Source organism: Rhinatrema bivittatum, chromosome 7 (genome assembly GCF_901001135.1).
Source record: "Rhinatrema bivittatum chromosome 7, aRhiBiv1.1, whole genome shotgun sequence".
Lineage (NCBI taxonomy): Eukaryota > Metazoa > Chordata > Amphibia > Gymnophiona > Rhinatrematidae > Rhinatrema > Rhinatrema bivittatum.
Window position 1 is genome coordinate 237,783,177 of NC_042621.1, and position 13,689 is coordinate 237,796,865.

Consider the following 13,689-nt stretch of genomic DNA (forward strand, 5'->3'; position numbering starts at 1 on the left):
TGTTTCTGAACAAAATTTTTAGCTCACAGCAACCCAATCTTTAGAGAGAACTTTACCACGAAGGGATGGAAAGAGAGAGAGAGAAAGAGAGAAGCACTAATTCTGCCTCTTTTTCTCTCTTTCTCCCTGTCCTCCTCCACTGGTGTTTTTTCACTCCCTCCTTTCATTTCTGCTTTTCCCATGCCATGATGGTGGCAGAAGGAAAAGCACAATTTCTACTCTTATGCCGCCTACTGGCAGGGGATTGTACTATGGCTAATCTTTGCAGCTGTTTACAAGGGCGGGGCTACCACACGTGAGTGGGGCCCTGGGCAGTTGCTCACATTCACTGTAAGTACCCAAGGATGGCCTTACATTTGAGTAACATAGCACATAGAAACGTGATGGCTGAAAAATACGGCCTATTTAGTCTGCCCATCTATGCCAACTACTCATCTCTACAAACCCTACCACTCCCTTAGAGATTCCCTCTGCTTTTCCTATGATTTTTGAATTCAGATACTGTTCTTATCTCCACCAACTCCACTGGAAAGCTCCACTCCATGCATTTACCACCCTCGCTGTAAAGAAATATTTCCTTAAATTATTCCTGAATCTATCCTATTTCAGCTTCATCCCATGACCGTGAGCCTTCTTTCTATTGAAAGAGGCCTATTTCCTGTATTTTGATACAATGGCGATAGTTACATTTTCTATAATATTTCCCCTATCCCACCTTTCCTCTAGGATATACATGTTTAGATCTTTAATTCTATCTTTATATGCTTTAAAGACCATTGAGAGGATGTTGGGGTCATATTCACCCTGAAAACATTTTTTGATGGTGATGTCTTTGAGCAGCTAAACAAAATCATTGTGAAATTGGAGGATGTAATAAATCAGACTGACAGACTAAGGAATAATAAATCACCCAAGAGTTCTGAAGGAACTCAAACATGAAATTGTGATGTGTTTTGGTGCTTTGCATGCCATCATTCAAAACAGCCAATGTACCCGTTTTTAAAAAGGGCACCAGGGTGAACCAGGAAATTATTGATGGTAAGCCTGACATCAGTGCTGGGCAAAATGGTAGAAGGTATTCTTAAAATAAAGTTACTGAGCACATAGATAATCATAGTTTAATGGGGGAAAGTCAACATGGTTTTAAAAAGAGAAGCCTTAGTAAATTACTAGATTTTGTTGAAGGTATAAATATACATGCAGATAAAGCTAAGCCAGTTGAAATAGTATATTTGGATTTTTAGAAGATATTTAACAAAATCCCCTATGAGAGACTCTGCAGGAAATTACAAAATCATGGAATTCAAGGCAGTATTCCATTGTAGATTAGTAATTGGTTAATAGACCAGAAAAAGAGGGTAGGACTAAATAGTCAGTGTTCCAAATGGAGAGAGGTTATTATTCCAGTGCTCTAGGGATCTGTACTGGAACTGGAATAATTTAGCATATTCATAAATGATCTGGAATAAGGAACAAATTTGTGTGAGGTGGCCAAATTTGTAGATGACACAAAATTGTTTTAAGTTGTTAAAATAGCAGTGGAGTGTGAGGAATTGCAAAAGGATCTTGTGACTCTAGGAGACTAAGCATCTAAATGGCAGATGCAATTTAATGTAGAGAAGTACAAAGTAGGGTATACACAGAAAAATAATCCCAACTACAGATGCATGATGCTGGGTTTCCATGTTAGGAGTCTCCACCCATGAAAAGAACCTCAGCATCCCTGTGAACAATACCTTGAAATGTTCAGCTCAGTGTGCAATGATAGTGAAAAAAAAAAGGCAAATAGATTATTAGGAATTTTTTTAGAAAGGAACAAAAACCAAAACTGATATTATCTTCATGGCTTTGTATAGATCCATGATGTGACTGCACCTTGAGTATTGTGTGCAGTTCTGGTTGCCCATCTCAAAAATGACATAGCAGATATAAAAAAAGTACAGAGAAGGGTGACAAAACTAATAAAGGGGATAGAGAAGCTCCTTTATGGAGGTAGGCTAAACAGATTAGGGCTCTTTAGTTTGGAAAAGAAACGACTGAGAGGGGACATGATTGAGATTTATAAAATCATGAGTCGGGTATATAAGGAATGGTATATAAGGAATGGTTATTTACCCTTTCAATAACACTAGGACTAGGAGCCACTTCCATGAAATTAGCAACCAACAGATTTAAAACAAATCATAGGAAGTATTTTTTCCTTCAGCACATCGTAAAGCTATGGAATCTGTTGCCAGAGAATGTAGTCAAGGTAACTAACCTACCCCAGGATTCATCATTCATCATTCATCATTATAGCGGAATGATGAGTCACAAAAAAAAAAAAAGGGGGGGGCAAGGAGGGTGATATTGAGCCGGCGGCCGCATCGCGGTGGAGCGTTTTCGCCCGCTGCAGTTGCGGCCGTGCTGCCCACTATCGTCCCCATAGCGCCACAGCAAAAGGTGTTCTTATTTCCAGGGCTACTACTGACGATAATGTAGAAGCCATTATCGCCCGCGGTGGTACCGGTTAGGGATGTGAATCGTTTTAGGACGATTAAAATTATCGTCCGATAATTTTAATATCGTCTTAAACCGTTATGGAACACAATACAATACAGATTCTAACGATTTATCGTTATAAATCGTTAGAATCGTGAGCCGGCACACTAAAACCCCCTAAAACCCACCCCCGACCCTTTAAATTAAATCCCCCACCCTCCCGAACCCCCCCCAAATAACTTAAATAACCTGCGGGTCCAGCGGCGGTCCGGAACGGCAGCGGTCCGGAACGGGCTCCTGCTCCTGCATCTTGTCGTCTTCGGCCGGCGCCATTTTCCAAAATGGCGCCGAAAAATGGCGGCGGCCATAGACGAAAAAGATTGGACGGCAGGAGGTCCTTCCGGACCCCCGCTGGACTTTTGGCAAGTCTCGTGGGGGTCAGGAGGCCCCCCACAAGCTGGCCAAAAGTTCCTGGAGGTCCAGCGGGGGTCAGGGAGCGATTTCCCGCCGCGAATCGTTTTCGTACGGAAAATGGCGCCGGCAGGAGATCGACTGCAGGAGGTCGTTCAGCGAGGGTTCCGGCGCCTCGCTGAACGACCTCCTGCAGTCGATCTCCTGCCGGCGCCATTTTCCGTACGAAAACGATTCGCGGCGGGAAATCGCTCCCTGACCCCCGCTGGACCTCCAGGAACTTTTGGCCAGCTTGTGGGGGGCCTCCTGACCCCCACGAGACTTGCCAAAAGTCCAGCGGGGGTCCGGAAGGACCTCCTGCCGTCCAATCTTTTTCGTCTATGGCCGCCGCCATTTTTCGGCGCCATTTTGGAAAATGGCGCCGGCCGAAGACGACAAGATGCAGGAGCAGGAGCCCGTTCCGGACCGCTGCCGTTCCGGACCGCCGCTGGACCCGCAGGTTATTTAAGTTATTTGGGGGTGGGGGATTTAATTTAAAGGGTCGGGGGTGGGTTTTAGGGGGTTTTAATGTGCCGGTTTTTCGATTTTTCGATTTTTCGATTTTTTAACGATTTTTCACGATTTTTCACGATATTTTACCCCCCCCAAACGGCAACAATACGATTCCCTCCCCCTCCCAGCCGAAATCGATCGTTAAGACGATCGAGGACACGATTCACATCCCTAGTACCGGTATCCACATTTTATTAATCCCACCTTAACCTGTCCCCTTCCCCTCATTTAAATCTTAATGTCGCGATGCGGTAGTTATCGCGTGCGATAACGTCCTAACGCACATGCTAATGGCCCATTGCGTTTTAATAAATGACCCTGATAGTGGGGTTCAAAAGAGGCTTGGACAAGTTCCTGAAGGAAAAGTCCATGAAGAGTTATTAGCTTGTAGATTTGGGAAACCCAGCACTGATACCTGGGAGTGAGAAATAAATGAACTATTGGGGATCTGCCAGGTACTTGCGATTCAGGCTGGCCAGTGTTATAGGATGCAGGGCTCGATGGATCTTGGTCTGACCCTTCATAGCACTCCTTATATTTTATGTACTTATCATTTTAGTAACCACCATCTGGACCAACTCCATCCTATTACATCCTTTTGAAGGTGAGGTCTCCAGAACTGTACACAGTATTCCAAATGAGGTCAATATCACCTCCTTTTTTTTACTGCTTAGCATTCCTCTCTATATGAACCCCAGCACCTTTCTTGTGTTTACAGTTACTTTGTTCACCTGTTCGGCCACCTTAGGATCATCAGATATGATAACCCCCATTTCCTGCTCTTGATTTATGCTTAGAGGAATTTCACCCCCCTATATTTTACTGCTCCCTTGCATGTTTGCAGCTGAAATGCACGAATCTGCATTTTTCAGTATTAAATCTTAGCTGCCAGACTCTAGCCCATTCCTCCAGCTTCTCTAGCTCCCTTCACAAGGTTTCCACACATTCCTGATAACATCCACAAAAGGACAAACCTTTCTTGATAGTCCTTCCACACTATGGCTTACAAAAATACTTGAAAAAGGGCAGCCCATGGACCGATCCCTGCAGCACATCACTAGTAATGCCCCTCTCCTTGGAGTACTAGCACCTTTCTTTATAGAAAAAGAGCACTGAATGTACTAAAGGTATTACTCCTTTTATTACATTGGGCATTAGCTGTGCTGCTAATGCATGCATTAAAATTGGTGCATTATACTACTTCAATGGCTGATTTTAATGCAGTTTGGTACATAGACCCCTAAGTTCTAGATTTCAGTAGGAAAGTCTAAAAATATATTTTGAGTGAATGTATATATCTAAGATTCAGAAAAACATGTTTAGTATGATACAGTACAATAGCTCTTAATCATGTTACAACATTCCGAGTTTCTTAAACAGAAACTTACTTTATCAGGCCATCTTCCACGTATATATCAGCAAAGAAAGATTGGTCATCGTTGACTATCTTGCCTCCTTTGATTATCAGTTGATCTCCCTAAAGAAAAAAATACATTTTCCAATGTTACTTCATTTGCTTTATTTATTTATATTTATGGATTGCCGTGGCTTTAACTATATCGTAAGGCCAAAGATAATTCTACATTCATCCTGTAGTGAATATGTGGAGTGCAATAAGTGGCTGAAATATTCATTAGTACCTGTAAATGATATGCACTCACTTATTTTTTCAACTTGAATCTGATTTGAATTCTCTAACTTCTCTATGAATAAAAAGATAGCAGCGCCAGCTCGTCTGGCGCGGCGATAATAACAAGGGGGAATCTGCATGTTAGCCCCAGCATAGTTTTGAGGGGGAGGGGGTGAGAGGGGAGGGTTGAGCAGAGGCAGGAACCACCGGCCAATGGGAGCAGGACATGTTCATAAACCCAGCATTCAAACTCCCCAGCAGAGGGAGTCCCTATGCCAGTTAGCCAGAGAGCAGATAGCTTCCAGTGGGGCCAGACTTGTTGTCGCTTGCAGGTGAGAGAAACGTCGCAGTACCATAAGTGTAGTTCAAGGTCTGCCATGCCCAAAGGAAAAGAAAAAGGGGCCAGGGTAGTTACTCAGCAGGTCCTTCCTAAAAAAGGAAGAAAAAGTTATGCCCCTCCGAGACACACTGAGCCGCCCCCAGGCAACAGCAGTGTGCCGGCCCACAGGCTTCGATCCCCACCACATGCGGACGTCAGTTCGGCGGAAAGTGGGCCTGAGGCCTATTCCCAGGAGGATTTAGAGGCGGTGAGGGAAAGCGGGCAGGAGTTAGGACAGGAGGTCAGCGTAGGTCTCATTAGCGCTCTCGGCCGCCAAGACCAGATGGCCACGGCGTTGGTGTGTGGTGTTCACAGCCCCCCCCCCCTCCAGTGGGGAGCGAGGCTCAGGTCGTGAGCGTTGAGTCGGGGTCAGACGAGGCCCGGGGAGAAGTAGGAAAGCCTGCACACGAAGCAGAGGAGGGAAGAGAGGTGACAACGCACAAAATGGCAGTTGGACAGAAGGAAGGAAGATTGGTGCGAGGTCATATGACACCAAGGGGAGCGTCATTGAGCATGTGGAGAGGAGAATGGTGGCTGGGAGCCTTTGAGGAGAACCGGGGAGGACGGGCAATTTGAGGTCGCAGCGGGGGAGAGAGCAGAGCGACGAAGCAAGGACAGCGGTTTACAGACGAGAGAACAGCGTGCGGTGAGTGCAGTTTATCTTATGCTTCCATGAAGGAGGCTGTGATGTGCAGCAGGAGAATTAGAGCCAGTTAATGCTTCGGGTACGGTGGTCGGGTCAGGTGATATGGGGGGAGGGTGGGTGAGGAAGGGGCAATGGGTTTCAAGCAAAAGATAGGAGAATTTACAGGGGCAGATATTGGATCCACTGCTGGAAAAAGGGGTTGATCTCCTCAGGTTTCTGTCCATCAAGGAGGGTACCCCCAGAGCCAGCAAGGATTGACTTCAGGGAAGATTTCACAGAAAGAGGGTAGGATCTCATCTGAGAGGGTTTTGTATGGGCCAGATACTGCTGTGGGTCTCTCTGTGCTTTCAGGTTATGAAGAAGAGGAGTTGCCAATCACATCGCGCAGGGAAAGTTGGAGGAACCAAGATGCAGGAAGCCTCAGTACCAGACCGACACAGTTGGGAGAGTCAAGGGAATGAGGAGTGGGGGAACCTATGTCAGGAACTCTGCGGAGAGCAGGAGAAGGTAATGATGGGGTCGGGCATGGCACAAACAGGAGTACGAAAGACAGGAAGAGTAAGAGGAGTCACAAAGATAGTTCCACGGATAGTTCAGACTCGTCCACTACATCCTCCTCGGACAGCTCTGCTGAAAGAAAGTGTGATTGCTCTACGGGAGCAGGACCCAGCCAGGACATGGGTCACCCAGCTTTAGCCTCCTTGACCAAATTGTGGGAGGGCGTGCCCAGGCGTGTGCGGCATAGGATAAGGAAAAGGAGGTATGTCAATATCTTCCATTTATTAGCAGGCAGACGGGGTGACAAGAAGATGCGTAGAAAGAATAAGAAGAAAACAGGTGCTGATTACATGGAACCAAAAGTTGCAAAGAACATAATTATTTGGGTCCAAGGTTTCCTCAGGTTAGCTAGCATAGTTAGCCATTACCAGCCAGACCAGTACGGGGCCTTACTCGCATATGGTGATAGTATCCTGGGGGCATATAAGGATTATGAAGGTTGGGCGTGCCTCACTATGACGAACGATTTAGAGAAAAAATGGCAGGGAATAGATTCATGTCATGGGGAACACAGGACATAAATTAGTGGCTCACCCAAATGACAAATAAAGGAGCAGGGGCAGGTAAATTCGAGCAGGGAACCTCAGGAAGTGTAGCGAGTGCGGGTTTCGTGGGCAGTGGGAAGCTAAGTGCGGCACGAGTTCCAATACCCCCCACAAAAGGGCAGGAAGCCAGAAGTGCTCCCAGCGGATCCGATGTATGCTGGCGGTTCAACAGAGCAACTTGCTTATTCCCTGAATGTAAATTTAGGCATGCGTGTTCCTCTTGCAGCGGGGCACACCCAGCATCTAAGTGTAACCTAGCGATACAATCAGTAGGTATTAAGGGGATGAGCCAAGTCAAGCGCCCATAGTAAAGGTAGCGAAGCACAAAAAAAAATGCAATACCTAAATATGTAAGTGCCATGCAACAAGGGATAGGGTAGGGGACTTTCAGGAGGATAACATGGGTGGGATAGTTTGGGAGTTATAGGGGAGGGTGGGTAAGAGAGGAAAAGGGGAGAGGACAGGTGGGGGTACGCGCCAATTTTCGTTCCCATAATTTCTGGCAGAGCATCTCCTCAGGAGGTCATATGGAGAGGGAGGTTCGGCATATGACATGACTCGAGGGGAGGAAGAAGAATGGGAGATGATTCACAGATCGGTCACACCATCAACTTGGAAGGCTTACACTGCAAGACAGGTAGCAGTGTCAGGTTTCTTGCGATGCAAAGGGCAAAGTATAAGGGAGGTGATGGAGCACGATATTATACAGTTCATACTGGAGGCCAAAGACAAAGGGTTTTCAGTAGCCACGGTGCGATCGCAGCTTGCTGGTTTCACCTTCTTCCAAAAATTAAGCGGGAGGATTAATCCTGCAAGCAGTTTTCGAGTGAAGAAAGTGATGGGCGGTTGGAAGTGGGACTTAAGGTCCCCAGGGGATACAAGGCGGCCACTTCGTTACAGTGATTTGGAGCAACTAGTTAAAAAATTGCCCCTCGTTTGCTGGTCGGCATTCGAAGTAGTCTTGTTCAGGGTTGCTTTCATGTGGGCATTTTTTGGTGCTATGCGAATCAGTGAATTAGTAGCCAAGTCGAGACACGGGGTGGGCAAAGGAGGTTTAACCAGGCAGTGCGTTCAAATTTTTGATTCTAAGGTAAGATTGTTTATTCCTAGATCCAAAATGGATCAGACCAGCAAGGATGAATTTGTGACATTAGTGAGGGCAGACAAGTTGTTAGCATGTCCAGTTCGGCAGGCTCAGGAATACATTGTACTGCAGCCGGATAAGAAAGGATCGTTCCTGATTCACGAGAATGGCTCCCTGCTGACGTGTTACCAGTTTGCTAAGGTCCTGAGTTTGACAGTCAGTGCGGCGGGAGGGGATCCAAGTTATTATAGTTCTCATTCATTTCGGATTGGAGCGACCACTTCCACCGCAGAGGCCGGCATGTCAGTTGAAGGAATAAAAAGGCTGGGGCATTGGAAGTCCAATGCTTTCTGACTATATGTCCTACATTAGCTTCGTCATGGGTCGGAGGGTGGTAGTGGAGGGGCGGCGAAGGTACAGTGATTCAGAAGCACACGGGGACTTGGGGTATCAGTCAAATTTGCTAACTCTTTTATTTCTGTTGCAGAGCGCGTGGTGGTACGGCGTTTCCAAGGATGTGCCTGGATCGAGGGTCATTCTTACATCCATCGAGTGCAGAGAAGAGCGCTGAAACGTCCGTACGGGAGCATTTGGACATTGATCGGGTGGGGTGGTGTCTATCCTGGTTCAGCAAAAGGGGCATGGTTTGGGATGACCTACTGCCTTTCCTGTCCAAGAGAATACAGATCTGGGGAAAGCCTAATATATTAGTCATTCACTTGGGAGGAAATGACATTGGTTCCAAATCGTGTAGGGAGCTTCTTACCTGCATGAAAAAGGACCTCTCCCAAGTGATGATACGATGGCCACGTATAGTTTTAGGATGGTCGGAGATAATTGTGCGCCTCAGGAATATAGATGAGATGATTTGGAAAAATGGGGTCAAAAAATTGAATAGGCAGCTGGGTAAATGGATGGGGTGGGAAGGTGGATTTTGGATTAGGCATCCATGGTCTTGGGAAGGGGAACTGGGCTTATTTAGCAGTGATGGTATCCACTTATCAGAAGTAGGAATGGATCTCTTCAATAACTCCGTACAGGAAGGGCTTGAGCAAGTTATTCGCAGGTGGTGAGCGGCCACAGTTTTTGGGGGGAGCAAGCTGATATAATCAGCTTGTCTGTGGCGAGCCCAAAACGTTTGTGGAATAGGGCAGGGATATGGGGGTGGAGGATGGGGGGGAGATCCTCGTGTAGTTGGGGGGGCTGCTACACGGGATGACCGGAGAACTACGGGGCCAAAGTTCTCGGTTCGAGCTTACCCTCGCTGGTTTGAGGCGGAGTAGGGGAAGTTATACTTCACTACTGGGGACAAGGTGGTGGAGACAGGGAGGGGTTCATTGGGTGGGGTGGGGAGGGCATTTGGGGTTGTTAAAAATTGTTATGTTTGTAAGGGCTCGGGTTAATGTTGTTGCAATAAACTGCGGCCAATTTAAATGCCAAAAGGTTGTCTGTGTTTATTGGAGGATGGGACAGCAGGGTCATGCAGTATTCATCCCTATGTTATAGAAATATTCTCTCTTCTTTCCTCCATTTCTTTCAATATCAATTCAACATTACATTTTAATCTATACACCGAAAGCTGGTACAACCTACCTGACAATATATATATCTACCTGAGGAGATACTGTGAAAAGGGTGATAAAAGGCAATATTGTCTTCCCATTTCTCCATCATTCAGATTAAGATATGAAGCACTCTAGTCCACAATAGCATGGTGTCTATGAGGTGACAGCAGCCCTGTGTGGGCAACTAAGGTGAAAAAAGCCACCACCAGCAGCAATAGATTTGCTTGGGCCACAAGAGTAAAAAGCGTTATTGTCGGAGATGAGTTATATCAAGACCCTTGCCTCACTTATTTTCCCAATATCTACCCTCTGCTGGTCACCATTCCTTTAGTTCCCATCTTTCTCCTTCATTGTCACCACTCCTCCTATCCACCCTCTATAAGTGGCCATGCCTCCTTTCTATTGCCATATGGGCGCCATTTTGATTACTGGCAGCCGACGGCCCGAGTGCAGGAGATCGCTCCCGGACCCCCCGCTGGACCACCAGGGAGTTTTGGTAAGTCTTGGGGAGGTCAGGCGGGTGGGGGGTTTGTTTAAATTTGCTCCTTTAGACAGCCGAATAATTCGGTGAAGATTTGTTGTATTCGTGGGGAATTGCGATACGTTTCGCTTCCCCATGAATACAATGAATATGGCCCTATACGTTGCAGATTACCAATACATTGGAAATGAATGCACACCCCTAGGGTCTGCATAGACTTCCTGTTCCACCCCTCACCCTCCACCATCCCTATAGGTAGTCATAAAAAAAAAAGTGCAAATATAAATTCTGGTGCAAGTTCCATCCCTAACCCTTAACCCATCCCCTTCAATAAAAAAAATGTGGTCCCCAGAAGTTAGGATCCCCATCCCCTACCCAAGCCCACCCTCTGGACCCCCCTTACTCATAATTCTATCCCTGGTGGTCAAGTGGAGGCTCAGAGCACTCCCTAGTCTCTGGGCCCAACAGCAGCCAATTTTCAAAATTGTACCAGTCACCACTATCACATGATAGGGGCAAAGGCTGGGTCCAGCTGGTTGGCACCATTTTGAAAAATGGGTGCTCCAGGTCCTCACTGGAACACCTCTCAATGTCATGTACTTGGATTTCAGCAAAGCTTTTGATTCATTCCCGCATAGGAGGCTTGTGAATAAAATGAGATGCTTGGGAGTAAACATCAAGATAGTGGCATAGATTGCAAACTGGTTCATGGACAGAAGACAGCGTGTGATGGTAAATGGAACATTTTCTGAAGAGAGAACGGTGTTATGCGGAATGCCACAAAGATCGGTATTGGGACTGGTTCTGTTCATTATCTTTGTGAGTGACATTGTTGATGGGATAGATGGTAAGGTTTGTCTATTTGCAGATGATACTAAGATCTGCAACAAAGTGGACACGCTGGAAGGAGTAGAGAGAATGAGACATGATTTAAGGAAACTTGAACAGTGGTCGACGATATGGCAGCTGGGATTCAATGCGAAGAATGCAGAGTCATGCATCTCGAGTGCAGTAATCCAAAAGGGCTATATGTGATGGGGGGTGAAGGGCTGTTGTGCACAGAGCAAGAGAGGGACCTTGGGGTGATAGTGACTTGTGATCTGAAGACGGCGAAGCAATGTGACAAGGTGACAGAAAAAGACAGAAGAATGCTGAGCTGCATAGAGAGAGGAATAACCAGTAAGAAAAAGAAGGTGATAATCCCCTTGTACAGGTCCTTGGTGAAGCCTCACCTGGAGTTCAGTGTTCAGTTCTGGAGACTGTATCTCAAAAGGGACAGAGACAGGATGGAGGTGGTCCAGAGAAGGGCAACCAAATTGGTGGGTGGTCTCCATCAAATGATTTATGAAGAGAGGTTGATGGACCTAAACATGTATTCCCTAGAGGAGAGGAGGTGTAGGGGAGATATGATACAGACCTTCAGATATCTGAAAGATTTTAATGCTGCACAATCAACAACAAAACTTTTCCACAGGAAAGAAATCAGTAGAACCAGGGGTCACAAATTGAAACTTCAGGGAGGACAACTCAGACCCAAAATCAAGAAATATTTCTTCACGGAGAGGGTTGGAGGATGCCAAGAATGCCCTTCTGGAAAAGGTGGTGAAGACCATAAAAGTGAAAGAATTCAAAGGGGCATGGGATAAACACTATGGATCCCTAAAGCCTAGAGGATGGAAATGAAGAAAAGAGTGCATGGGGGTAACTTGCTGGTATGGCAGTTACTACCCTTAACCAATAAGCCTTCATACTGTTGATGCAACTCCATCATTGTTCTCTGCTTCAACAGCAGGGAGAAAAAAAGGAAAAGGGGAATTAGATTCAGACCGCAACCAACAAGGGCATTGAATTTTATGGTCTGGGAAAACAAATAAGCATGGGGGTAACTTGCTGATGTGGCTGTTACTATGCTTAACCAATAAGCCTAAAACATTTGATGCAACTACAACATTGCACTCCGCTTCAACGGCAAGAGGTGACAGGGAATTGGACTCAAACAGCAACCAACAAGGGCCCTGACTTTGATGGCCTGGGAAACTGATAAGTATGGGGGTGACTTGTATGGTGCTGCAGATACTACCATAAGCTTGCTGGACAGACTGGATGGACCGTTTGGTCCTTTTCTGCCATCATTTCTATGTTTCTATGATATGTTTCCTCTTTCCTTGTCATGCTCCTCCCCCTTTCTCCTCAACCCATTCCCGGTCTTCTCCCCTTCTTCTCCCCTTTCCCTGTACCTAGACGTGAGATCACATTTCTTCAGCAATAACAATAAAATAAACTATACTAAGTATACTAATAAATATACTGTAAAACTAATTCATTTTTATAATCTAATATAAAAGATGGAAATGTTTGCCAATTTGCTTCAGAAGTTTTTTTTTTTTTTCCATAGAATCTACCCCTGAGCTGCCACAAGAAATGGAGGATTGTGCCTTAGACCTTCAGCTTCCTGTTTTCTAACCTCGGTGGAAGAGGGAGGGTAACAGGGGGCAATAGCACCAACAATGCCTAGGGAATCCAAAATCCTACATCTGTCTCTGCCCCCTCCATAGTGCTTGCTGAGGCCTAGGATTCCCCAGACCCACCTACCCCTTCTGTGGGATGGATTGCAAAGAAAGGGGCAGAAGCAATGCCCATTCACTCCTGCCCTAACCATTGCTTTTATAAATGGTGCTGGCTACCTTGGGGACAGCACCCAAATGACATCAGGTGTGTCCAACACCATTATGTTTGAACAGTCATACAACTTAATCACACCGGCCAAATCTGAGGCAGGCGCTGAAGTGAAGTCACTATAGTGCCGTCCTCAAAAAGGCTGATGCCATTTATGAAAGGATTCTGTCAGGACAGGAGCGAATGGTCATCACTTATAGCTCTTCCTATGTTATCTACCCCAAGGAAGGATAAAATGGGGATTGAGAAGATCCCCAACCATGGCAAGTATTAAGGAAGAGGTGGTTGGAATGGTCTTGGGTTGTGCCCTGATGCTTGTTTTATGAGGTGTTATGGAGTCAGAGGGGCCCAGCGAGACTCTGGCTGGGCTAAGCTCAGGGCCCCATTGCTTTCTTGGGAGGTGAGAAAGAGATTGGAAGGCATCAGGGAGGCCTGTTTCCTTTTTTTTTTTTTAATTGGGGTTTTGTATTTTTTCTGTTTTATTTTTTCAGATTGCAGAAAAATAAAAATAAACCAACCATGAAATGAAAAAAAACCCAACCCCAAACAAAACGATTTGGCCTGCACATCACTACTAAACAATGTGGGTAGTATTTTAAAATGCAAAACTATGCATGTTGTTGCATTCTGTGCCCCTGGGAGCACTGTTACTCAGGGAGGATAATTTTCAAACAACTGCAC

The 13,689-nt window shown here is 45.9% G+C and overlaps 1 protein-coding gene across 1 annotated transcript in view; it reads right to left on the minus strand.

Annotated features, from left to right (window-relative positions):
• The window catches only part of DPYSL4 (dihydropyrimidinase like 4), an 82,952-nt gene that overhangs the window by 44,596 nt on the left and 24,667 nt on the right, over nucleotides 1-13,689 (minus strand). Inside the window, exon 2 of the mRNA XM_029609990.1 lies at nucleotides 4,833-4,921. Coding sequence (XP_029465850.1) covers nucleotides 4,833-4,921 — 89 coding nt within the window. The remainder of the gene's footprint in view (nucleotides 1-4,832; nucleotides 4,922-13,689) is intronic.